The sequence below is a fragment of the Abramis brama genome (assembly GCF_963993115.1).
Source record: "Abramis brama genome assembly, chromosome: 7".
Classification (NCBI taxonomy): Eukaryota; Metazoa; Chordata; class Actinopteri; order Cypriniformes; family Leuciscidae; genus Abramis; species Abramis brama.
In genome coordinates, this window is record NC_139969.1 from 28699716 (window position 1) to 28727341 (window position 27626).

The 27626-nt window shown below is 37.2% G+C and overlaps 3 protein-coding genes across 3 annotated transcripts; 1 reads left to right on the forward strand and 2 right to left on the reverse strand.

Moving 5' to 3' along the window:
• Nucleotides 1-434: 434 nt before the first annotated feature.
• Nucleotides 435-5829, reverse strand: fam78ba (family with sequence similarity 78 member Ba). Its single transcript, XM_084119667.1, has 2 exons — nt 4613-5829; nt 435-3603 (listed from the first exon to the last, which is right to left on the reverse strand). The coding sequence occupies exons 1-2, from the start codon at nt 4945-4947 to the stop codon at nt 3081-3083; spliced, it is 858 nt and encodes a 285-aa protein (XP_083975793.1). The 5' UTR covers nt 4948-5829; the 3' UTR covers nt 435-3080.
• Nucleotides 5830-7113: 1284 nt separating this feature from the next.
• On the forward strand, nt 7114-13696 carry cmpk (cytidylate kinase). Its single transcript, XM_084119668.1, has 6 exons — nt 7114-7454; nt 8817-8963; nt 9716-9868; nt 10084-10160; nt 10359-10455; nt 12758-13696. The coding sequence occupies exons 1-6, from the start codon at nt 7311-7313 to the stop codon at nt 12797-12799; spliced, it is 660 nt and encodes a 219-aa protein (XP_083975794.1). The 5' UTR covers nt 7114-7310; the 3' UTR covers nt 12800-13696.
• A 2948-nt stretch (nt 13697-16644) lies between these two features.
• bcl6ab (BCL6A transcription repressor b) lies at nt 16645-23757 on the reverse strand. The gene is made up of 9 exons (XM_084119669.1): nt 23494-23757; nt 21815-21984; nt 21513-21734; nt 20297-20932; nt 20122-20213; nt 18885-19043; nt 18672-18802; nt 18449-18586; nt 16645-17398 (listed from the first exon to the last, which is right to left on the reverse strand). The coding sequence occupies exons 2-9, from the start codon at nt 21973-21975 to the stop codon at nt 17255-17257; spliced, it is 1683 nt and encodes a 560-aa protein (XP_083975795.1). The 5' UTR covers nt 21976-21984; nt 23494-23757; the 3' UTR covers nt 16645-17254.
• Nucleotides 23758-27626: the final 3869 nt, after the last annotated feature.

The window sequence follows — 27626 nt, forward strand, 5'->3', positions numbered from 1 at the left end:
GAGCTGGTGCTTAAGAGATCAGACTCTTGTGAGATGCTCAGTGCACTTTTATTAGTCCTTGAATGAACAATGTGAACTGTCAGACCTTGTTGCTCTTAGCTGGGGGTTTCAATGGAAATATATATGTTGCATCACAGTTTTTTTTGTGCAAAAAAACGACTTGCATGCAAGAAGAGAGGTGAAAAATCACCTAGTGGGTCTTTCTTGCCCATAATGCAATGCTATGAAACTTTTCCACAGTAAACTCAGTCTCGTCCATTGCATAGACTCGTTTTGCAGTGGGAAAGCATGTGGATATCAAGTGGTTTTAACAGCCACTTTTTTTATTCCTCATTTCGGCACATCCTGTTTTATGAAACGCTGGAATCTTGAAGTAAAACCACTTATTTGCTGCTGGTGTTCATGCATTTTCAGATACCAGGTTCATTCGTTTTAATGTCTCTTTATTTAGATGATAATCTCGAGGAGGAATATGGCTTTGACAGAGATACAGAAGATGTAACTGAGAAATGATAGAGGGAGATGAGGTGAGGTATTTATCATATTACAGAGAAGGAACCCCATATGATCTGTTCGACCTTCATCTAGATCAGTGCTCCAAGCTTTAGACGAACTGCATGCATCTCCACTTCCAGCGAAAGACTATCGTTTCCTTTGAAAGTGATTTAGGCGAAGAATAAATGCTCTGTTAGATTCAAGAGTTAGTCATTATTTTCTGTTATATGTCCAGACCGGATATCACCTCTTCATATCAAATTCAGTGCATAATAAAACAATGACATTCATTAAATTAAAAGCATGCAAATAATGAATAAATCTATCGAGTAACTTATATGTAGTAAATTTAGCAAACAGTCTCTCATGAAAGCGACAGCCACACACTTATACTGTCTTTATGTTGGTTGGTTGGTCCCTCTACTGAGCAATTTGCTCAAGAGAAAGATGGTTAAACTCACGGTTCAAAAAATAATTTTTCATATTTCCTCACTCTGTAAACATCCGACTATATCAACTGCTAGCTTTATATAAATCTTTACTTAAATATTAATTTGCATTGCGTGCCAAGACCGCAATGTATTTATTTTGGTTATTGTATCATTACTGGTATTTAAACAGCCCTGTGTATAATTTTTGTGATGCATGCTACTTAATTAGCAAAAGCATGATTTTGGAAATCTTAAAAACTAAAGCAAGAAGGAGAAAAATTCAGTGATTGTGCCATCCTAATCAAAAGCAACCTATTTCACCCTTTTGTTTGTTATATTGGCTATATGCCGCATTTAAAAGGGATAGTTCAGCCAAAAATTTAAATTGTCGTTATTTACTCAACCCCATGTTGTTACAAACTTCTATGACTTTCGTTTTCTTTCTTTTCTGTAGGACACAAAATATGTTGTTTTGAACCCTGTTGACTTTCATCGTACGGACTAAATATCTTTATTTTGTGCTCTACAGAATTGGAATGACATAAGGGTCAGTAAATAACGAGGGGATTTTTTTTATCCTTTGACATTTGTAATGGAAACTCCATTTCATCTGTGTCATAATTACCCAAGGAGTGTCAGTGGGAGAGGACGGAGTGAGACAGCTTGAGAATAGAGAGAGGGAGACAGGGGACGTGGAATGGCACAGATGGAGTGTGTATGACGTGACTAATCTGGTGAATGCCTATGGTGCAGCACCCACTGCGTAAACTCAAACGGACTCACAAACAAACTTCTATCGATGTGTCTGACTGTATCTGAGTGTATCCTTGACATTACTAGATACACTCCACCTCAACTGGTGGATGTCTTCATGCACTCTGCGGTCTATTTTGTCTTACAGCATGTAAAAGATATCTGCTAGCATTTGAAATGAAGTCACAAGTCAACTGATAGAAGTTTCAAAGAGTTTTGCTGGTTGTCCTACAAAGAAAAAGTGTTTCCTGCAATGACCTCCCTTGGTTCTTGTGATGTGATGCCACTTTGTGTGGTATGGGACCAAACATTCAATCTCTTTCATGCATTATATTCCATCCGTCCTGAAAGTCCTGAAAAGCCCTGTTGCAAAAAACCCTTAACTTAAGACGCTTAGTAATAATTGTAAAGATATTATAACTAAGGGTTTTCCTAAAGGGATAGTTCACTGAAAAATGAAAATTCTGTCATCATTTTCTCACCTTCATGTCGTTACAAACCTGTTTGACTGTCCTCTGTGGAACGCAAAGATATTTTCAAGAATGTGTTCAGCTGTTTTTGGCCAAATTTCGATTTCGAGTCATTAAATTTGGTCACATGACGTGCAAGAACCAATGAGGTTTGACGTTTGTTGACGTTTGAGGCCTCGCCATATTTGAGGTAGTCTATGTGTATCCCCTCAGGTTCTAATCACACCGCTCCATGTGGGTTTCGAACTGGCATTTCCTGCATGGGAGGCATGCATGCTAACAAGGATGCTAAAGACTACAGCCTCTAGCATCAGTCGCTAGTGCACCTCTTGAGGCCAGGGGAGTGAGGTTTACACGCACAGCTCCTACTAGCTGGCCTCCATTACATACTGTATGTATGCATGACATGATTCGCTTTTAGAGTGAATAAAGGCTTATATTTTAATTTAAAGTGATCATGTTGCTCCAGAAGACATGAAATATATCAGTTGAGTTGTACTGATTCATTTTATGGTACATTTAGGTCTTATTTTGAGAGGTCCTACATTTTGGACCCCACTGACTTTCAGTGTATGGACAAAAACAGCTGAAACGTTTTTCAAAACATCTTCTTTTGTGTTCCGCAGAAGAAAGAAAAATTTGTAACGACATGAGGGTTGGTAAATATTGGGGTGAACTATTCCTTAAACTTAAGGGATTTGTTCCAACTGGCTGCTCATTTAGTACTAGTTACTTCCAGTCATTTGAAAACTGACCAAGTACTTTGAAGTTGAAAGGTAGTCAAACTTTTCCTTTCTCGACATTCTAGTTCAGCGGAATTGAGAAACCCTACAAAGCTGGCAATCCACAGAGCAGCTTGCGATTTCCCAAAATCCAGTGTCCAAACAGTGCATGCAGTCTTCAGTGTTCTTTAGGCTCTGTTAAGACAACTCTATTTGGGTGGTATAACCACCAGAGGTTGTCCCCTCCTAGGCCTCCACATCAACACCTGGGCATCGTTGGCATTGGGCCTGCCCAGCGCGTTGGGCGGGATAGGCTCATTGTTACTGAGAATGTGCGGCTGTTCCTGGTGCGGTCGTCCCATCAGTTTGGCACGAGAACCAAGCGGCATGGAAGGATCCACCTCAATGTCTACCCGCATACGCCAGCGTACTGTCTGAAGAACAATACGCTCTTTGGTGTCTGCGTTTAGCGCCACCAGCCAGGTGATGAAGCTCTGGTCTCGGGTGATGTGTGTGAGCATGGGCGTGTTGCTGTTGCTGATTGGCACAGCCCAAGTCACACTGGGGTAGAAGTTGTCATTCATGCTCACCGTTAGCCGGGACGGCTTGGACGTGGGGCCTGAGAGGGTCACTGTTTCGGTAGTGTTACCATACCAGGGATAACTGACGCCGTCAGAATCGCTTATGGCCTTTACCCGTCCTTCCCGAAGCTCAGGTAATTCCCAGCTGGACCTGTGGAAGGAAAAGAAGATGAGCGGTCAGAAAGGACAAAAGAGCGGCAGTTCCTTAATACATCAAACGGGCGAAGAGGATAAGTAAATAGAGATGGTGAAGGTGGGTGAGAGGACCCGCTCAGTACAAAGTGCCCCATACAAATATGGAAAAACAGTGATTAAAAGACAGGACCATGAATGAAATATTCATGAATGTGTTTTTTTCTCTCAGTTAGACACCCCACTTATTTTAATTATCTCTTCTCAGCTTCTATCCTACTCTGATGGTCTCCTTTTGTTTTAGGGTTAGGTTTAGGGCTGGGCTTGGGGCTTAAAAACCATAATTTCTCTGAGATTTTATGGGTTGTTAATGGTCATGGTTAGATACAGTGTTAGGACAATGTTAGGACCAACAAACTCTCCATGGACACATCTTACTTGGCAAAATCATGTCCAATACGGCAATATTCTGAGTTGAAGAATTGGAAGTGGAAGTCGTGAGTGTCGACAGGAAGAGCAACTTCCTCAATTGCAATTCAAAGAAATTCAATTTTGGTAATACATTGCGGGTTATGAATTCTCAGTAAGACCTAAATCTTCATACTTAAAAGCTTTAAAAACTTGTTTAAAACTTCGAAACAAGGCTTTCTCAAGCCAAACATTTAAAATGTATCGTTCAGTGTACAAATACAGTGGCAATTTCTTTGAATTGCAGTTAATTTTACTTCTTTGCATTCAAATTCGACTCCTAACTGCATCCTGTTTGCTGGCTACTTCAATTCAAATTCAGGAACTGAATTGGAGTTTTGAAAGCATTCTCAGTTCAATTCTAAATGGTACACAACACTACAATAAAGATTACATACTAAGAAAAGATTCTATAAAGTTATTTAGAAATGTCAAATTGCACAACATCATACTCACTTATTTGTCGACCACTGATGACCACAAACTCAACAGAACGACCAATAAAACATACTGACACTTGAGCAGCTTGTCGTTGTTTGTTTGGATTATTGATTACTCACATGCCAATATCACCATATGTATTGAAGAACTCCATTTGGGTGCACGCCTGAATCCAGCCCACAGTCCATGTTTCGTTTCTAGGAACCGGGGGCATCACGATCCCAGCCGATGCTCTGAAGTATGGGGTCTTGTATCGCAGGACAATGGGCGAATTCTCCTCAATGATGGTCGGGCATTGGTCAATGGAGGCTGAGACCTCATAGACCACTATATTCTCCCGTCGGATGCGGGGCTTGCAGGCGATGCTTTGAATGCAACCCATGGTCCTGCTTATTAGGGGTGTCAATGTGGCCAATGACGAAAAAAAGAGGATATGTTTTAGCAATATATTCATTGGCACTTTTTGCAACCCTTGAAACGCTGACAGATCCTCGTCTTCATTTCCAACTCAATATATCCTCGATAAATCCTCTGGGTGAAAGCAATAAAAAGCATGTCTGCTATGAAAAAGACATGTTTTGTTTCATTCCAGAGTCCCCGTGTGTTCTAGCACATCTTTGAGACAGATGGAGATGTGTAACGGGAACACAGCGGTGTTGTGGAACTACGGGTGTGTGGATGATCCGTGTCGCCTGTTTCTGAGGCGCTGGAGTGCCGCACTGCCCTTGATGCTCGTCCCCAGCAGATGTGATCCGGCCTCCACCGAATCGGACACCTGGTGTGCGCCTGTTTCTCGTCCTCCTTCCAATTCACGCGTCCGGCTGTATCTCTGAGCCCTTTGATCCTGGTTTTCCTGCTAGGCGCGGGCATGTCAGTGCTGAAGAGGGAGCCGGTGCTGCATAGAGAGTGTATGTTTGTTATTTTTCCTCCAGGTGAATCGACCTCCCCAACATTTCGTTGATGCGGATCCTTTTGAAAAGGGAGAAGCGACACACAGACGGATCCAACCAAGGAGGGATTCCGTGCATCTGATTTAGGCTACAATGCAAACTTGGGTCACCTTTACAAATGCAGTGCCTGTCATGGGCATCACTGGACTAATTTTGTTTTTTTCCTTTGTGTGTTTCCATCCCTTACATCCATAGCGAAGACACCCTGTGCAAATCTTTGGAGAACACAAAGATAATGATAATAATAATAATGATAAAAAACACAGCGAATGCAATCGCCCTGCAACATTATATAGCGCAGGGATTTTTAAATATATTCCTCCAATGGAAAACAGCAGAGCATCTTATAACGCAGACATGTGCTTATATGGTCGCTGTTCAGTTGCAGTGAGGTGCTGATCACTGTTGCCAGATTGCGCAAGAAAAGCACGCAAAGACCCTCTCTGGTGGTTTACATAAAACCTAGAATAAGCATGGCTAAATTGCAAATTATTGTTTTGTAATAATAATAATAATAAGAAGAAATAAAGAAATGCAATCTAAATAAACTAACAATCAGCTATCTCTCTCGTGGGCTGTTAAATATGCACATTAAAGTCCCTATGGAATCAAAACTGATTTTTTTTTGGCTTTTAGCATGCTAGCCTTTCTGTTATCTATAAGCTAGTGTGCTCCAAAACAATGATAAAATTCGCATTTAGAAGATACAAGCATTCAAAAGGCTGAGAGCATTCAGTCTCTCACTTCCACCAATATGGATCAATGATTTTGGTGACATCACTCTGCACTTCAGCTTCTAATCAGATTTTCTGTCCAATCAAATGCTCTCTAGAATCTAAATAGAACCACACCCCCTACACTATAAATAGACACTGAAGCTGCATTAAAATCAGTCACTTGTTCACACATGTTGGCACATAGTGCACTATATAGGGGACAGATCGAGCATGCTATTTTAAAGCGATATGGAGGAGTTTAGGAGGAGAAACGGTTAGAGATTAAGACGAAACTGCATCTTTGCTGAGCTGTGAGAAACACTATTGGCAATTTTTAAAAAGGGGAGGGGCTGTTTGATATGCCCCGCCCTGTCTTCCTGTTTCAGTGGAAATTACATCAACACATTGAATAATGCTGTGCGTTTCATCAAGGCACGTCAGTGGGCCTTTAACACAGGCTAAACAATACTAAATATTTTTTTCCTTTTTGTTATATAGCTAACATACAAGTTTAACTGTTTCAAAGATGTAAATAGTAAAAAAAAAAAAAAAAAAAAAAAAAAGAGTAGGCTATAATAATAATAATTAAAAAAAAATGTTGCTTTACACGTGAGTGCCAATAGGACTAAATTTTTATTTATTTATTATGATTTAATAACATTATGTAGTGTCTAGACAACCTTTGTCTTAGAAAAGGCGAAAACAGTAAATGACCAAGTGGAGTTGGTCACTCTTAATTGTGCTATAATGAGGATAAGCCATCAGCAAACCTAAGGTAGCCTACGGGAATATATTCTGGAAAAAAGGCCAAACCCACGGAATTGTTATTATATTTATATAAGCAACTTTAAAAGAATAAAAACAAACATATAACAAGCAGACATGGCAACCCTGGTGCTGATGCTGGTGCGCGAACCCCGGGCGAAGGAGGGGTGCGCGTTCTGGAGAGCTTTCAGAGCTATGGGCGTCCTTTAAGTGACGTATGCGACTCGTCTGCTCTCTGATTGGTCGTACACATGTACGGCGGAAGTGGAATCTGCCCGGCGCACTTCCTTGACACGCATTAACCGGTCCTTCAACCAGCTCTGTACCCGACTCCCAGGGGTCGATGGTCATTCATTGAGCTCAACTGTCGCTTATCAGGACGGTTTATGATTGTGGGCTTGCTGCACAGGCTATCGGGGAAGCTTCCACACGTTGTGCATAGGATTAGTGTAATGATGAAGCCGCAGGTTGTGTTTGTTTTGGGCGGGCCTGGCGCGGGGAAAGGGACACAATGCGCGAGAATCGTGGAGGTAAGAGAGATACAGCGCATTACGGCATTTATACAATATTAGCTGAGAAGAATTATTCAAAAGCTGTATATAAGGTAACGAGGCTTTATGGGGCTTGTAGTGTGTTGATGTGTTCATGTGTTCAGGTTTGCTGCACCTTACATGATTTGTTCATTTCCGCGTGTCCTCTAAGACATTTCATGAGGAAAATGCTAATTTTCAATGCTATTTGGTCCCATTTACAGTACTACTTAGTCCATCTGACATGATAGCATAATTACTTTGATGGAACGATAATTCTCTCTCTCTGTATTCATCTATGTGAGTTGTAATTCCCTGGAGTGTTTCCAGATACATATGTTTATATATCCTGGTTATGAACCGGACCTCTGTTCAAACAGGTCCCACACCCAGCTGTATGTGCAGTGCTGTCATGATTTGGGTAGCTCACATCCATAAAACGTAAATCTGCTATGACTGTAAATGATTTATTGTATGACACACACACACACATACAGTGTGTATACACACACACACACACACACACACACACACACACACACACACATATATATATATATATATACACACACACAGACTTGACCTTCATTAAAGCTCAAAGTGTCAAACCACTCATAGCAGTTGCTTCCAGTGTTTCTGCCTATTATATAAAAAATTTTATGTTAATGTAAATGTAAAATATATTGACACACAAGTGAAGCAAGATAAAAAAAAAAAAAAGTTTTATAGCCTGCTTTTTTTATTTTACTACTTAGATAATTTAACCAGTTACACTTGAAAACATTGTTTTATATTTGTCTTGGGTAGTTGACGTATAAGTCCATGAACGGTAATGTTCAATATATATATATATATAATTAGGAATGTGCATATTGTATTTACAGTAACTGGAATTTCGTAATCACAATTTTTTTTAATTGTTTAACCATCTGGTGCTCTTCATGTGGTGGTCAAAACATTTTTTTTTTTTTAGTGGAATGAATGTACCATATTTTAGTTAGATAAAGTTTTTATTTATTTAATATTTTGTATTTTTAGGTGATTTTATGGTACTAAATTATATTTACGCTGTAGTCATACTCCATCTAAACCAGGTTCTTAAATGAGTCTTTTGTATGCTTATGATGTCTACACATACAGCAGCCAAACGTTTGGACACACTTTGTGTCTCATGATTGAAGTTGTGGAATATCAGGACTGCTTTTGCTTACCAAGACCACGTTTTCTCTCTCCATTCATATAGATGACAAGCTGTCATTATCCATGATAAAAAGCTTTTAATCATCTGGGTTGCATTAACTACAATGTGCTGCATTGAAGGTTCCTAACGCGTGATGTTTTTGTGTAACCCGCTGAGCTCAGAACTACAGCTACACTCACCTGTCTGCCGGAGACCTCCTGAGAGAGGAGCGCAACCGCACGGGCTCAGAGTTCGGTCAGCTCATTGACAGCTACATCAAAGAGGGCAAGATCGTTCCTGTTGAAATCACCATCAACTTGTTGAAAAAGGTGGTTACTGGTTACACTTGTCTGTCCAGTTTTACAAGCCTATTCAGTCCAGTCAGGGTGATTGTAGAAGGGAGCTGGAACATTAGCAGTTGACATTGAGAAATATTACTGAGAGTGAACTTATCAGTGGAGGAGAGTTCAAAGAGCGGTTCATTATAGGCGTAAATGCACAGGCTTGTCTCATAATAGGCATAAATCATAACTCCGATGATACCATTGCAAAACGGCCAAGCCTCTTTATAGCAAAGTTCTAATTCTGACTCACCTTTTGTGAGTTGAGTTGCAGATTAGACAATCATCTTACCTAAAAATTCACATTTTCAGATATTTGTCTTTTTACAGTTTTTGGTTACACTTTATTTTAAGGTGTCCATGTTACAGTGTAATTACACATTTAAGTAATGAGTAATATTAATTTACTACATGTACTTAGTATAGGATTAGAGTTAGCTATAGGGTTTGGGGTTGCACTTAATTTTACAGTATGTGTAGTGATACTGGTAATATAAGGTAAAGGTTCAGGGGCAGGTTCAGGACTATTACCTAGTTATAACCTTGTTATTGTAATTGGTATAATAAGTACTTAGTATGTACATGCGGAACAGGACTGTAAAATAAAGTGCTAGCGGGTTTGGTTTAGGGTGAGGTGCATGTGATTATGCATAATTTACTGTTATTACTACAGTAAGTACATGTAACAAGGACACAAATAAAGTGTTTCCCTTTTTTTTGTAAATATCTGTATTTGGCAGGCAATGGAACAGACTATGAAAGTTGATGAGAAGAAGTTTCGCTTTCTTATTGACGGTTTTCCACGTAACCAAGACAACCTACAGGGGTGGACCACTGTCATGGACGGGAAGGCAGATGTCAAGTTTGTTCTTTTCTTTGACTGCGGTAATGAGGTGAGGAGTAACACGTGTTTTCAGGGTGTTTTTGATTTATTTATTGTTCTACCAATACAGTTGATTAAAGGGGCTTCTAATTAGGTCATTTTGAACGAACTTAATCATGGTTATAGAAAACTTTATTAAAATTTATTAACTCTTTTTATAGATTTTTTTTTATGAACATCTAAACAAAAACATGGAATGTCATTTCAGCTGGTTGTGTATTTCAGGTGTGCATCGATAGATGTTTAGAGCGGGGGAAGAGCAGCGGACGCACTGATGATAACAGAGAAAGTCTAGAGAAGAGGTACTTCCTCTCTATAAAACAACAATAAATATCAAATATATTGACAAATTAGCATTGTGTTTGTAAAATGTGACTCTCACCATAGTTATATTGGCATATATGGTAATGGAAGGACTAATGTTTCCTTGTTTACAGCGACTTTGGGTTACGCTTTTCATTTGCTTTGACTTTTCCTAAGAATTCTTGTTTAATTGTCAGGATCCAGACGTACCTCCAGTCCACACGGCCCATTATAGAGCAGTACGAGAAGCAAGGGAAGGTGCGCACGATTGATGCCTCCCGGTCAGTGGATGAGGTATGACTGATCTTTTTTTCGAGCCTGAATTTTTAGGGGGAGTTTTGCGTTAAAGGTAAATCAAATACAAGTTATTTAATTATTCTTTATTAAAGTGCCCCCATTACGATTTTTTCGAAAATTCCCTTTCATGCAGTGTGTGATATAGCTCTTTGTGAATGTAAATGCTCTGCAAAGTTATAAAGTCGGAAGTGCACAATAAATAAAGTTATTGTCTCCCAAAAGAAAGAATCAACTCAGAACCGCCTTAACGAGTCGTTTTTAATTCGAATCTCACTGCGTGACACTTCTACATTAATAGATAAGACATTGCCCACCTATGTTGTACGTTGTCTGCCCGGCTGCGAACAACCTGTAAGTATGAATAATTATTGATGTATATATTATCTGCCGGGTGTTTTATACGGAAGAGGATTAGAGCCAAGCAATAATAAAAAAATAAAACCATCTCGAGATTAAAGTTCATTATAATGCCAAATTAAACTCGTTAAATTTCGAGAAAAAAACTCGAAATACGATCTTGAGAATAAACTCATTAAATATCGAGAATAAAGTCGTTGTGTTTTGAGAAAAAACTCGTTAAATTTCGAGAAAAAAGTTGAGATACAATCTTGAGAATAAACGCGTTAAATTTCGGGAAAAAAGTCGAAATACAATCTTGAGAATAAACTCATTAAATTTCGAGAATAAAGTTGTTGTGTTTCGAGAAAAAAAGTCGAAAGTCTAAAATATAGCTTGACTAAGTGATCCAGCTCTGCCATGTCCTCTATCAGTAGGCTATGCAATGAACACTGATCGAATGCGTTATTCTCTACATTTCATTTCGACTTTTTTTCTCGAAACACAACGACTTTATTCTCTAAATTTAATGTTTATTCTCACGATTATTTCGACTTTTTCTCGAAATTTAACAAGTTTAATTTCGCATTATAATGACTTTAATCTCGAGATGGTTTTTTATTTTTATTGCTTGGCCCTAATCCTCTTCCGTCTGTCGGATGCAGATTGTCTGTCGTTCTTACCACTTTGAGTAAAGATAAAGGATGGAGCAAGATTTGTTTTGCAAACTTTAATGTAACATCAGTCATTCACGTTAGTGCTGGGCGAACGTATTGTTATTGATATAGTATAACCGTTATTGATACAGTTAATAGTTTTCGCATGTGCACTGCAATAAATTATTTATATACATATCATACATACACATGTTGATGGACATGCTCTTGTTAATGCTGATGGTGAGGAATTGCAGTTGAAACATCTCATAATGTACGTCAAACTGAGTAGCGTATCACTGAGAAACGTCCTGCTCGAGTCGTCTTTGTGATGGAGGTTCGGGTTGAATAACTATTTCTTCCAATGTTTCATCATCGGACTCGCGCTCAGATTAATATTGTAAAATCGACGCCATCTTTACTGTGTACAATCGCTGAGGACTGAGGAATCATCCAGACGGAGCTGAAGTTAATGGTAATTACTAATGAGTGTTGTTTCCGACGTGCGCTGTAAGCGCGAGACCAATCACAGACTGGGTCATCTGGCCAATCAGAGCACAGCAGACTCGCAGAAAGGAGGAATTTAGATAATCATTGATTTGAGAATGATTGAAAAATGTGATGTGCAATGTATATTATGAGAAAAGTCATTGTGATTGGTCTGAAAACAAAACACCTATTACCATCTCTGAATATCAGCTCCAGACGCTTCCTAAGCACTTGTGATTCGAACAGTAACGATGGAATCAGTTTTTCCGTATCAATTCCAATGCGAGTCCTTTTGATGTGCATGCAAAGCACCGAAAACAGCGTCTTCTCGATGTGTAGACAATACAAACCAAACTCTTCCAGACCTCAGCTACAACTACAGTGTTTGAGGGCGGGTCAAAGTAGACGTTGTTTGCGGGCAGCCAATGAAGACCATTGGTTGGCATTATGCAAATTTGTTTAATTGTTACGTAGGTTTGCAACAGGAAGTGAGACTGGAATTGCTGATGACTCGTTTCAGCAGTTCAGAATCGATTCTTTCTTATAGGAGACAATAACTTTATTTGTCTTCCGCTTTGATCTTTAAAACTTTGCAGACCTTTTACATTCACAAAAAGCTATATTACACAGTGCATGAAAGGGAATATTTGAAAAACCATGACGGTATAATAAAAAAGGCAATAATTACAATTTGGGCCACAGCACCTTTGCCACTTAGCCCGTAAATAACACTTCTGTTTTCACTCTGTAGAGGTAAAAGTGGAAATAATACACATCCATCTTTTTTTCATTTTGCTTCCTTTTAACTCTTCTTTCAGGTGTTTGCAGATGTGAAGAACATTCTGGATAAAGAAGGCTAAACATGTTCACAGCAAAAATCCAAATTCTTGAAAATTAAGGTGTCTGTTTATTGATGTCGGCAGTGCTAGCCTTCTCCATGTATCGATATATATACATTTTTACTCATTCTTCAGTAAAATAGGAGGGTTTTTTTTAGACGTAAGAGAGTGTGCTTATATCCGTGTTTGTAAGTCTGAAAGAAAAACACTTGTGTACTTGCTCAATATTCCACTGAAGAGGAACAATATTTTCAGTAGAGAATCAAGCAAGCTTGAGCAATAACGCTCAGGGCGCTTCTATAGGAACAAAACATGCACGCATCTGCTCTTAACTTGAAGATTATCTTCCTTATTATATGTGAGAGATATGCTTAGAAATGTCTACCATTCAGTGTATAAAACACATTTAGAAATAAGCCAAGAATAGATTGGAAAATGCTTCTGCACTTAACCATTTCATTCTCCAAAACAAATGAGCAATTATAAATGACCAACAGGAAGTAAGGGTATTTTAGTAGATTTCCAGACCTGTTTTTGTTATATTTGGTGTCATTTTTCTCATTGTTTTGCATAGTAATCCACAGCAGGTTCTGAGGACCTATTGCTGGCTACCCAAGAATTGAGAATTCAGTTTTAGCTGTACATTTTCTTTTATCATATTGTGGCTGCTGTATTCCAAACACGTGCCATCTTTGCTCAGGCAGTAGATTTTAAGATGTGGGGAATGGGGGCTCATGTGTTTATTTGATTGTCTCAGCGCCTTTGGGGTAGTTCGTGAATAAACTGAATTTGTCATATTGATGTGACGGTTCAATCTGTGTTCAGATTGAGTCCGTAAATAATATAAAACAGTATATGAAGTATCAAGGATGACAGAACCCGCTGAAGAAAAATAAATGTTCATGTCTTCTGACTCTTCCAGTCGAATGCTTAATTTGAATTTTGTAAGATTCTTACCTCAATATTTTAAAGTTCTGCACTACAGGAGAAGAACAAAAGCCTTCCTGAGGTAAATGCTAGCTTCACATGGCAGGCGATTATAGGCTATGCATCATTACAATTTTTGTTCACATGAAATAAATTGAAAAAGGAGAAAAAAGGAGAAAAGAACCAGTGTCTCTTTCAAAAACATTTTTTTTCCAGGAAACTGTTCTTTGTGTATTTTGTAATGACTGATTCTTACACTGTAACTTTTTTTTGTTAAAAATTAACAGAATGCAAATAATGAGAACATCATCAATCATTCTTTCAAACCGTCTTTTTGTTTTACCCTGATTCACCATGGTAAGCCTTTTATAAGTGGTTATATATTAGCCCTGTCGGGATGGTTTTCGCGGGGAATTGTGTATACGTCACTCGCCTCTTCATATCTCGTCATCTGTAAACATGGAAAAGTTTATCTGGCTACTTTGACGCGTATTTGGTGTGGGAGAGGAATAGGTTAGTTGTCACAACGAGCGAGAAAGTTTGACATAATATTATGGAGCAGCTAACGTTAATTCTCCAACCTCCGGGGAACCGCCCGTTAAAAAAAACCCCGCGAAATTGCTGGCAAATAGAGAATGCAACAGAGCTTGTAATAAAACTAATCAAAATGGCTTGGCTTTTCGGAGATGGCGAGAACTGAGGGATTTGAAAAGTTGTAAAAACGCGGAGATGGCACTTTTAATATTCAACAGCTGAGTAGGTATTTTATTGAACAGATAAATTATGTAGCTCTCTAACCAAGTTCATGGTAACTTAAAGCATTATAATATCTATTGTGATGGGTCATTTTCATCCGCACAGTCGAAGCACAACTAAAATAATGTTCTTCCACAAAATACGTAGTTTTGTTATTTTACTGCTAGAGGGACGTTAGTGTAGGCTACCTTTTAAAGTTTAAACTATTTATTTTAAGTTTGTTAATTCCTAATAACTAAATAAGCTTTACATTATTTTTACAATGTCGCAATACGTTTTTAATTCATAACTTTGTAATACTTTTATCATAAACGTATACTACTGTTAAAAAGTATGAAGTCAGTGTTTTTGAAAGAAATTAAATAATTGAATCCTAAAAATGTTTTCCTAGTAGGCCGTTTTTATTATTGATAATAATAATGAATGTTTCTTGAGCATATCAGAATGATTTCTGAAGGATCATGAGGCACTGAAGACTGGAGTAATAATGCTGAAAATTCCAATCACAGCAATAAATTACATTGTAAAAATATATTAAGATAGAAAAAAGTTAAGTTGTAATATTTCGCAATATTACTAAAAGTTTTCTTTTCGAAGTTGATCATTATGTGTGTTGATCATTATTTTTTTTTGTATGAACTTGACCATGTTGAGATATAAATGTGTATATAATGAAATACTGATGATTATTCGTCTATTAAGAAACTTCTGTTAACTTGATATCACAAAGATGAAACCATTCATTTTAAAGTGGGAAATATCACAGCATTATATGGTTGAACAGACAGTGGGGTACAGAAGAAATTCTGCATTTTTTCAGAAATATACATTGAAAAACATTATGGAATCATATTAATTTTAATTAAAGGTACATTTTGTTCTCTGTACACACCTACTGTGATATATATAAATAAGGCTGGTATTCTGATAAATATATTTAAAAATGGAATTAAAGTTTTATTTTAAAAGTTAATTTGGATTACACACAAAATAGAGTCAGGCCTCTCAAATACACACCGTCAGCGCAGCACTGACACCATTTTCTCAGAATGATCTTAGCGCTATAATGTTGTTTATCACAGGTTATTTTCGGTAAAGACTTTAAACAGGATACCAGTTTGTGAATTCCTATTATTTCACACAAATATAATAGAAAAGAGGAAAACAGATTCTTAAGTACAAAAGCATGGACAACCCATTGTTTGACTATTGTTCACATTCAGCAAAAGGCCCTTCAGGAAAATAATGGCCCTTTATATGAACTGAAAGTATAAAGTTGTAGACTAAAACTGAAGCAAATAAAGTCTTTCTAGATCAACCCGTGCCTGTGAACGAACCTCTCATGTTCCAGCACAACAATAGTGGTCCTTTGGACAAATTCATACACATTGTTTTTCATTTGTGGAAGGACTAGGTGAGCTTGATAAGAGCCTTGTAATAGTGACCTCAGTACTTTTGTTGGTGAATGAATCAGCCTGACAATGCCATCTAGTGTTAAACAATGTGGAAATACTATGGATTACTGGGTTCCATTAGTTAAAGTTGATTCATGCATTAACTAAAAGAATGCAATAGATTTATTAGAGTATTTATTAATCTTTGTTAGTGTTAGTTGATAAAAATGCAACTATTCATTTTTTATTTCATGTTAGCTCAAGTCCATTAAATAATATTAACAGAAATAACTTTTGTTTTAATAATGTATTAGCAAATGTTGAAATTAACCATTTCATTGTTAGTTCATACTAATGCCAACAAATAGAATTGTAAAGTGTTACAGCATTTTTAAGAGTCCAAATCGTCCATGTTGTCTTCTAATTATTATCTCATAAAACCCATGTATAATAATAATAAAAGAACTGGAAAATGTAGTTAAAAAGAGTTTTAGATGAAATATAGCATATCACATCACACTATCATGTCAACTACTTATATATATATATATAGTGGCTACACAAATTAACTCTTGAAAAGTATGTATTTTGTGGCATGAAAGACATGGACAAAAATTGAAATGTAATTTATGCAAAGCATTTCAAGCTGCATCTGTATTATTCAGGTTTTGCTGAGTCCATTTAGCTGCACATGATTATTAACATTAGACTTATAAAAAATTTGTCTATATGCAAGTTTCTTAAATATGTATGTGTGTGTGTGGGGATACAAATCGAACTTTGCACTCATTTGTTTGGTATCAAATATTTAATTGCAAGGACATTTTGCCCTCTAGTACCAAAACAACTGTACAAACACATGTAAATACAATATAATTGTTAGACAAACAGAGCATCTGTAAATGTACCACATTGATAAAACGTTTACACTGCAATTGCATAATTCTTTTTGTACCAATCTTCCCCTTGTATATTTTATATACAGTGCATAGTTTGCCAGGAGAGGGAGTGAAATAGCATTCTTAAAAAAATAAATAAAGTTAAAATTATGTTCTTACACAAAAAATTTGCAGTGTGTATTGACAAGAACTTAAGTACAATGCTTGGAAGGCAGTATTTACAGAATTATTCAGATCTTAAACCATCATGAGACCCGGCTGAAATCATGAAGCGTGAACCAGAACGTGCTGGTGCACTAGCCCTTCAGATTTCAGAAATAATATAATGTAACTTCATGCGAGTGAACACGGACATTGGCATCACAAAGATCCATGCAGTATCGGCATCTGTATTTTCTGATAGCTTTTCTTGTGGCAGTACCAGTAAAGGATCCGATCTCCTTCAGCATAGCTTTACTTGATAAGGTTTTTGTCGAATCTTTGAACAGTTTGAGGTTTTTTCAGGAGGTCACGAGGGAGCCGACGGGAAGGTCTGTTCTGCTTCTGCGGTTCTGGACCTTGGTGTTGGTGACGGCACCGTGCTTCTGCCGCAGATGCAGACGCAGCTGACTCTTGTGACGGAAGTGCAGGTCACAGTTCTCACACTGAAATCAGAAGCCAGGACCATTTCATTAGGACATTAAATGAGGACCTGAAGAAACTAGTGGTCAACCGATATATCGCCTCGGCCGATATTTGGCATGTTTTAATTATCGGCATCAGCCATTAACATCGGAAGCCCATTTCCACCACATAACAAAAAAATAATAATTATGACTTAAGTTTTATGATAAGGTCTCATTTGTTAAAAGTTACCGTATTAACTAACATAACAACGAGCAATACATTTGTTACAGTATTTATTAATCTTTGTTCATGTTAGTTAATACAAATGTTCATGTTAATTCCATTAACTAACTTAACAAAACTTTTGATTTTTATAATGTATAAGTAAATGTTTAAATTAACATTAACTAAGATTAATAAATGCTGTAGAAGTAATTCATTCTTAGTTCATGTTAACTAATGAAACCTTATTGTAAAGTGTTACCATTACAATTGATAAAAAGTCGAAATTTTGAAATACTAAGACATTTGGGGGGATTTTGTCTCACAGAAATTCTGACTCACAGAAAATTTCAAAACTATGACATACTAAATAATGTAATCATAGGTTAATCATAACTGACATAAAAAGTTTTAGATTAAGACAAAGTCATAATTTTGACTATTAATCATAACTGTGATTTTAATTTGTACTATTTCATCATTTCGACTAAATAAAATAAAAGTTAGAATGCTAAGATTAACTATTTATTAACTAACGCTAGTAAGACTTTATACTTAGTATGTCATGATTATGACTTTTGAAGAAATGGTCTTCCATAGTTTGTGTTGTTTGGCTGCTAAGTGTCGGACTTTTATTTTGACAGCGTTGAGAATGCAACACCTGAGGTCAGACGCACAGGAACCCTCATTCTTCATCTTCAGTAGTTTTACAGTTATGTCTAAAATAGTAGACATTGCAACATCTAACAGTTTCAAACTATACTATGAAACGCGACATTTCAAACTGTACTGCTAATATTCAGTTGGCAGCTACTCTGCACTGTGTTCATCAACTTTGAAGTGTTTGTTGATGAGAAAGTGCTTACATGATAAGGCTTCTCGCCCGTGTGTATCCGTAAGTGGCTCTTCAGCGTCTGCAGGTGGCGGAAGCGCGTGCCGCAGATGTCACACGGGTACGGTTTCTCTCCAGTGTGGATCAGTACGTGAGCCCTCAGATGAGCCACCTGGGAAACCAGAGAGAAGAAGATGAAGCGCCTCAGATTGACACGAAGGTTGCTCTGCAGAAATGGTCTGGGAGTTTGTTTTTACCTGGACAAAGCGAGAGCCGCAGGTTTCACATTTGTATGGTTTTTCCCCTGAGTGGATCCGTGAGTGTGTCTTCAGATTGGCAGGTCTGTTGAACTGAGCTCCACATACGTTGCAGCGGTACGGTTTCTCTCCTGTAATTATAAACCAATTGGAGAATGTTCAAACGGCAACAGGTTTTAGAGAGCGTCGCTGAAGAATATTCTGTTCGTTTACCTGTGTGGACGGACTTGTGGCTAGCTAGGTTTCCTTTATAGCGGAACATGGCTTGGCAGCGGTCACACTTGTATGGTTTTCCGTCCTGCAGCCACTGTGGCTTCTCTGCGTCAGACTCGCTCTTGGACTCGCACTCGCTACAGTAGAGTCTGTCCCTCTCTGCCAGGACAAGCAAAACAGTTATTAGCCTTTGAACACTGCACACATTTCAGGTTTTTAGTGATGAAATCAGATCTGTTTGTTCAGACTGACTTCAGTATCTATCTATAATATCTACATCTGTTATGATACTAATGATCTAGGCGTCAAAAAGATGCCAAAAGACTTTTATCCACAAAAATTAAGAATAGCAGACGTTGTGGGAAAAAGAAGTTAGTAATGGCAGTACTGCTGTATCTTTCACATTTATGCATATGCTGCTAAATATAATTATATTATATAAAACATTTAAATATTGAATTAGGTATTAAATCACAAATATATATAACAAACATAAAATGTAATGCCTAAATATTAATGCATATTATTTTTATTAACTATTGTAATATTTAAATAGACATTGCATATACATCACTAATATATCAAATACATAAATATTAATCAATTAGTGCTGTCACATCGCATCTAACATAAAAGCTTTTGTTTATATGTGCATATATATACATACATAAAATATAATAATATATATCCAATGCGATTAATCACGATTAATCGATTTGACAGCACTATAATAAATATTATCCTATATTAACTATATTAATATTAACTATATTAACTATATTATTAACTATATTATATTATTATACTATAATATTAACTATATTAACTATAAAAATATTTTAATATTTCAATTAACATTTCATATTACATATGTAAAACTCAGAAAGATTTATAAACAGTTAATTATAATAATAACAATAAATAATATTTAGGTAATATATTACATTACACATACAATTTACTATTCCTAAATATTAATAAATGATTATCATTATTATAGTTATTATCTCCCCCAAATATGGTTCACAGAAGAAGTCAAATCTGACATGACAACCTCAAAAAACAAACAAAAAAATCCTATTCCACCCTAGATGATGAAAAAAATTAATTTAATCTGACCATTCTGACTGACACATGTTCCCAAAATATGAATGTCTTTTAACCCAAATTTCAACACATGTATAAATGCTGTTTATGCCCAGAAACATTTCAAAATGTAGAAAACAGGTGTATTCACCTGGTCCTGTGGGTCTCAAGCTGCTCTCCTCTGTCAAAGTGTTGGGAAGTGCAGAGCCACGCTCCTCTTTTTTGATGCGATCATCTGCAGATCTGAAAACACATGACACCACGTTTACAAACACGCGTCAGATGCTAATGCTTGCACTGGCATCCAAGACTTTCGCCACACTGACCTTCTATCCGTGAGGAGATGCTCCTCAAAGTTCTTGTTGGTGGATTCTGCAACTGCGTGGGACGGAGTCAGTGAGCTGCCGTCAGCCGCTCCGTCGGTGGAGTTCAGCACGATGAACTTGTACTTCTTCCAGTTGTGGGCCTTTGGGTGAGTGATGGAGCTGGGAGGGGACGCCGCCCCTCGACTGCAGCTGCTGGACTCCGCAGGGGAGTTGGGTTGGCAGTCTGATCTGAGAGGGCTCTCGGGACCGCTGCTGTTCTCCACCTCTGCCTTCTGGTCTCCCTCAGCTTCAGCTCGAGCTGAACGAAAGAGCACAGATGGACGGTTCCTCTCTTCTCCTGCATTAGTCACGCTCCTGGTGGAGTGCTGTTGACGGGCTATTACGCCGGTCTTGGGGATCTGCCAGAGGGGGTTGGTGGTGTTGGAGGTCTCCAGCGGGAGAGGTAGATGTCTGTAGAAGCGAGTCGGGTTTTCTGTGGAAGTGCCGACTGCGTAGTGCAGGTTGGGAGGACCGTAAGTGCTGAAGTTCACACTGGATTGGCTGTTCAGGGCATCTCGGAGGATGAAGGGAGTTTCTGAAGTTAAACAGCCGTGATTAACCAGCATCTCTGCTCTGGTCTGCTTCACGCACAAGCCCCTTTGAGAAAACCAGTAGAACTTGAGTCAGTGATTCAGTCCAAGATAAAAAAAGGAAATCTTGTTTAAAACATATGTGTCAAGTTCTGTGATCTTCATATTTGTGTTGTTTTCATATTGTTTTGCAAAACTTTTATACCATTTTCAACAAGTCCAATTTCTATCTATCTGTCTATCTATCTGTCTGTCTATCTATCTATCTATCTATCTGTCTATCTATCTATCTATCTATCTGTCTGTCTATCTATCTGTCTATCTATCTGTCTATCTATCTGTCTATCTATCTATCTATCTATCTATCTATCTATCTATCTGTCTGTCTGTCTATCTATCTCTCCATCTATCCATCTATCCATCTGTCTGAATAGAATTTGAATTTCGATATAGAAATAAATAAAAAAAGTTCATCATAATAAAGTGAACTGCTTTTTAATTAATGAATGAATCAAATTTTAAGTATAATAATTTAATAGAAAAAAATGAGCATTATACCATTGGTCCAGTTACAAATCACATGCCTATGAACAGACTGTCTTCTCTAGTCTGTGCTTGAATGTTGTTGTGACGTTGTAAGCACTCACCTGGAGTCTATGTACCTCTGGCATGTGTCCATCACATGGTCCATCTGTAGGTATGTGGCTGTGTTGAGGGTGGCGATAATGAAGTTATCTTTAAGAGTGAGGCAAGACGTATACATGAACTCCAGCAGTATGGCGAAGCCATCGGGGTCCACCTTTGGATCTAAACTTATGAAGCTCAAGTTGCTCTTATGAGTGTCTGCAAACATGGAGTAGAAGAGGCCGCTGCGAAAAGACAAGAAGGAATACAGATGTCACTTACTGTGCATGCCATATATTTGCTATTTCAAATCATTGACACTGACCTGCATGCCATCAGAACGGTCTTGTGGGCCTGGAACTGCTGCCCACCGACCACAATGGTGACGTCAGTCAGGATGTTTCTGCTGCGGAGCCGGTTGAAGTTGAACAGCACGTCACCGGCATGGCGAGTGAATTTAACGCAGCCGTCTGCTGCACTTGCCATTTCGTTCACCTGCACAGAAATAGTTCAAAATATAGTAAAACATTTGCAAAAAATAATATCTCTACTTAAAATAAATAAATAATAATAAAAAAACCTAAATCACACCATACATTTTTTCAGTGTCAGTGTGGTAATGTTTTATCTAATGTTAATAAGCTATGTCAAAACTGAAGGCGTGCCAGTTTAGTCAGATGAACACTAGATGTCCACAAAGTTACAGTTGCAAACTGAAAGTATGACCAACTTTCACATTAAGCCTAAACATATTTTGTATTAAAAATACTTTGTGAAATATATAACATTTTGTGATTGTGACCTTGTAGTCATCGTTTGCTTTGAGTTCGTGTATTTGATTTGATTTTAGTTAGTTCTTTAGTGAAAAATAGGACACTTATACATTCTTTCAAATATTTAAACTCCCGAAACATATTCATACTTTCATATTAGATAAACGCACTTCACTTGAGAGACCGATGGCAAAGTGTGTAGACAAATCCTAGTGAGCTGCTTACCTAGAGAGCATGTTTGGGCATCACACTCTTAAACAGCATTATTCATGCTTTTATATCACTGGATCTCCATAACTACGTCTTTAAGCATTTTATATCATTTTCAGAAATTTAGCATCATCTGAAAACTAGCATTACGACAAACATCACTATATAGTGAGCAGTGTGCACTGTATGATTTAAGACACCAGCATGATGCAAGCGTGAAGTTGTTCCCGTCACTGACACTTGTTGAACAGCGAAGGTGCATGTTGATATTTATTAAACCTTGTGGTATATTGACGGTTTATTAAATGTTATAACGGTATAAAAAATGAAAGTCAAATGAGTGGACTCTGTTACAGGTGTTTGGAGTAAACACCAGGCGTTTCGGTTTGACACATGCATGTTCGGTGAAATAGAGATTACAGTACACATGATACAGTAAATAATCTCATTAATGTGCTTGAATGCTGACGCAATCGTAACAGAACGTAAAATAATTATGTGCGCGTGCTGACAATTAACCATTTATAACATTCTCCATTAAATGGATCATTTTGAGAGTTCACCAGCATATAATCACACGCGCATGGCCGAATGACAAATTCAGAGAAATCCTGTAAAAATGTATTCTAAGAGATTATGAAATAATTTAACATGTATGATCTATACGCGTCTACTGTTTTACGACCACACAGACTGTCTACTCTAGGCAATAAACTTAGTTTCCCACCCATATAAAGTTGCGTAAACCTGTCGTTATTACACACTCCCGAGTGAGCTTCCTAAATCTACTTAACATCACTGAAGTTAATGTAACAGATTCTGACATATGAGGCGAATAAGATTAGTTATCCGCGCAATTAGGCCGACAAAAGTGGAGTTGCGTAATTAACTCAACACGTCTAAATACAAGAAAGTAGTCTGGTTTAAAACAATATAAAATTAACTGTAGAAACAGCTCGTTTCTCTAGACTAGAGCGTCTGTTGTTTAGTCTAGACCTTTTGCTAGATAGAAAAGAGTCACCTGGTGTGTTTTTCTTGGAAGAGTCCAGCGAAGACAGTTCTTGGAAGAACTCTTCTGAGAAGACGCAGCTTGTAATTCTCGGAATTTTACCAGTGGACTGAACCACTGACACACAAGAGGGGGGATCAGACCTCTCGGGCTTCTCGCTTCCGTAGTGCTGAACAACTGCTTACCAGAAATATCATTTAAATCATTCTGAATACTTTACAACTAACATGTGTACTTCGTTTTATTGCTTTTAGTAGCTTAGTTATTAACGTTGTCGGAGTAATTACAATCCGCTTGTCTGTATGTAGTGGATTGCTCCGGGTACGCGGTCATGATCTACGTCACTCTTGCCACCCTTTCACTGCTGTACAGATTCCTCGCGATATGACCCGACCCTCCATTAATGTGTATATTATGTCATGTTGAATTAACACATCCATTGACTCAATGTATAGCCATCATAGGCTACAGTTTAGTCTTATGAAGTTATCACACAGATGTACAAAAAGCAATCTATTTTTGTCTGTCCGAGATAAGTTTCTCATGACGTTAGATGTGTAAAAAGGCAACATTGTTGACATTAGCTATTTGTTTTTCTCCAATTCTAGATAATTACCTATGCCGATTCCACAATTTACGTTTTATTTAACATTTTTTTTATGTTTATAGCCTATATTGTTTATATATTTATATGTTTACTGTACATTGGTGTATTTAATGAGTAATGTATATCAGTTATAAAATATATTTCATATATTTTTTCAGTAAATATTAATGTATTGAATATATTAATTTCATTTGCAAATTTCATAAAGGGTTCAAATATTTCTTCCAAATCAATGAGTTTGTTTGACATTGACTGTAGTTTTGCTCAATTTAGGCCTAGATAATTTTTTTTATTTATTATTTTTTTTAAAAGCTCAAACTTGTCTTGGACCCTTTATCTAAACATATGCTAGCTAGATAAATTACTAAACGTGAAAGATGAACCTCTAATAAATACTTCTCCCAAAGAAATGTTCTCTGCATTCATTTTCAGGGAATAATATAAAAATGTACTTCAATTTACAGACAAAACATTGTGTAATATTATGGCAAACAGTGCTCTTTGATACTTTAAAGCTGGTGTTATTTCTAAATTTCTGAATGTTCATTTTTGGGTGAACTTCCCCTTTAACATTACTCTTTTCATGCTCTCTAAAGTAACATCACAAGATCTGGGAGTTCACAGATTGATTACAGCATATATTTAATATGGCAATTGAGGCAAATAGTGTCTCTCTCTCTCTCTCTCTCTCTCTCTCTCTCTCTCACACACACACACACACACACACACACACACACACACACTCATAAGCTCATGACTGCTTCAGCAGTGTAACTTAACACTCAACAAAGCAGCTATTCAGGACCATAACGCAGAGCACACAGCTCTCAACACTATTTATACATCAGTCCCAAAGAGCTACTGGAAACACGCACATTAGGTTGTAAACTCTCCTAACACATTCAGGTAATCCAAGAGCAAAGCAAAAAAAAAAAAAAAAAAAAAAAAAAAATTACAGAAATAATAGTCGATTATGAATTCCTTTATGTGATAAGAGGTCCAGAGGCCAAAAAAAAAAAAAAAAAAAAAAAAAACCAACAACATTTGAAATAAAAGTATCGAGTACTGAAGTTACAACAGGTCTGATGAATGTGAATATGTTATTTTAGTTGTTTCATGCTTGCTAACTCCATATATACATGATGTTCCATTATGTTCTAAGTTTCAGCTGATTGATCTGGACTCATGTGATGAAATTGTTGGTCACCTAAAACCTACCAGCTGTCCTCAGGATATTATTCCACCTTTTTTCCTGAGACAAATTATGGACAGTTGGCCCTGGCCTGTTATTGGTTATTAACAAATGCCTGTTTACTGGTTCCTTCCCTAACAGTCTTAAAGTTGCTGTGGTGACGCCATATCTTAAAAAAATTTTTTTTTTGGATCCTTCCTCTCTTTCTAACTTCCGTCCTATTTCTAGAAATCCTTAAGAGAGTTGCACTGACTCAATTACAGTCATACTTGGCTGTAAATTCTCTCCATGAAACGTTTTAAGAGTTTCAAGTGAGAAACTGATTCTGGGAAATCCATGGCTTTAGTTTTATTAGATCTGAGTGCTGCATTTGATTCAGTCGACCATGAGGTCCTATTGAGACGTCTGGAGATATCTGTGGGCTTTCGTGGCGTAGTCTTACAGTGGTTCCGTTCTTATCTGACCAACAGATGTTTTAGTGTTCGTATCGGTCATCAGTCCTCCTCTAGTGCAGGGTTCACCAATCTCGGTCCTGGAGGGCCGCTGTCCTGCAGAGTTTAGCTCCAACCCCAATTAAACACACCTGAACCAGCTAATCAAGGTCTCACTAGGCATACTAGAAACTTTCAAACAGGTGTGTTGGAGCTGGTTGGAGCTAAACTCTGCAGGACAGCGGCCCTCCAGGAACGAGATTGGTGAACCCTGCTCTAGTGTACCTCTAAACTGTGGAGTCCCACAGGGATCAATCCTCGGGCCGGTATTGTTTACCCTGTACGTGCTACCTCTGGCTTCCATTTTTAATAAATACGGAGTATCCTTTCATCTATACGCTGATGATACTCAGATCTATTTTCCTTTAAAACATAACGATAAAAATGGTTTACAACTCCTGTTGGCCTGTTTAAACGAACTTATTTTCTAAATTGAAACGAAAATAAAACTGGTGGTGTCTCTTAGTCTTCCCTCTCCCGTCTACAGCTAGTGTGTAATATGTCCTTCTAGAACTCTGAGATAGTGATCACTGTTGACTCATTGTGCCTAGATCTAGTCTTAAAAAACGAGGCGATTGCGCTTTTGCGACTGCCAGCCCAAAACTTTGGAACAGTCTACCTCTCTACATTAGACTAACTCCCTCTGTTTCCACCTTCAAATCTTCTTTAAAGACTTCTTTATTTTCTTTGGCTTTTAATACTCCTTGATTTAGGTACGATTGTTGTTTATCTATTGTTTTGTGTTTCTTTATTGGTTGTTTTATTTGTATTTATTTTTTCTGTTCTGTACTGCACTTTTGTAATGATTTGATATGTATTTAGCTTACTTTATTTGTTCGAAATTTTATAATTTGACTTTTTATAGCTTAAAATAATTGCCTTATTCTATAATTTAAATTAGACTGTTTTTAACAATTATTTACTAAATATTTTTTCAACAAACTCAGTACAATATTTAAAATACTTAAATGATTTAAGAATAAAGATTTAAGATTTTAGACTATATAAATTAGCTATATGGCTTGTAAAAAATTATTTAAGAAATTGGCTTGATGGGCTCAATTGCCATATTATCAAAAATCAGTGTTCGGTAATTTAATCTAAAAAGAAATGAATTACTAGCTACAAATTACATCTTCACCAGTGTAATTCGATTACCGTACTAATACTCTCTCTCTAAAAAGTATTGGATTACTAATTACCTTATGAATCCCATATCAACCTCAAACAGTTGAACAATACAAGGTTAGACGTATAACTGCTCTTCTCTCTTTTTTTCAAATAAATTATATAAAATTGCATAAATTATTCTTGAACTGACCAAAGTATTTAAAGGGAGAAGGTCACGTTAAAATCTCTATCATTAGCCGTTAAGTTTTTATGTTAAATGCACTTGTTTTGATGTTAAAAACACATGGTTTTATATAGAATTGTTCTATAGTCTATACAGTAATTAATGCAATTACATCTTAAGTAACTGTAATTAAATAACAGAAAAATTAAGAGTAATCCCTTACTTTTTAAAGAGAAAAGTAATTAAATTACAGTACTTAATTACTTAGTTATGCATTACACCCAACATAATCATAATAGGCGATATACGTCCACTTATGGTACACCTGTTCACTGCTTGAAAATCCAAATATCTAATCAGCCAATCTCATGGAAGGAAATCAATGTGTTTAGGCATGCAGACATGATCGAGACGTTCTGCTGAAGTTCAAACTGAGCATCAGAATGGGGAAGAAAGGTGATTTCAGTGACTTTGAACGTGGCATGTTTGTGTCGAACGGGCTGGTCTGAGTATTTCAGAAACTGCTGATCTACTGGGATTTTCACACACAACCATCTCTAG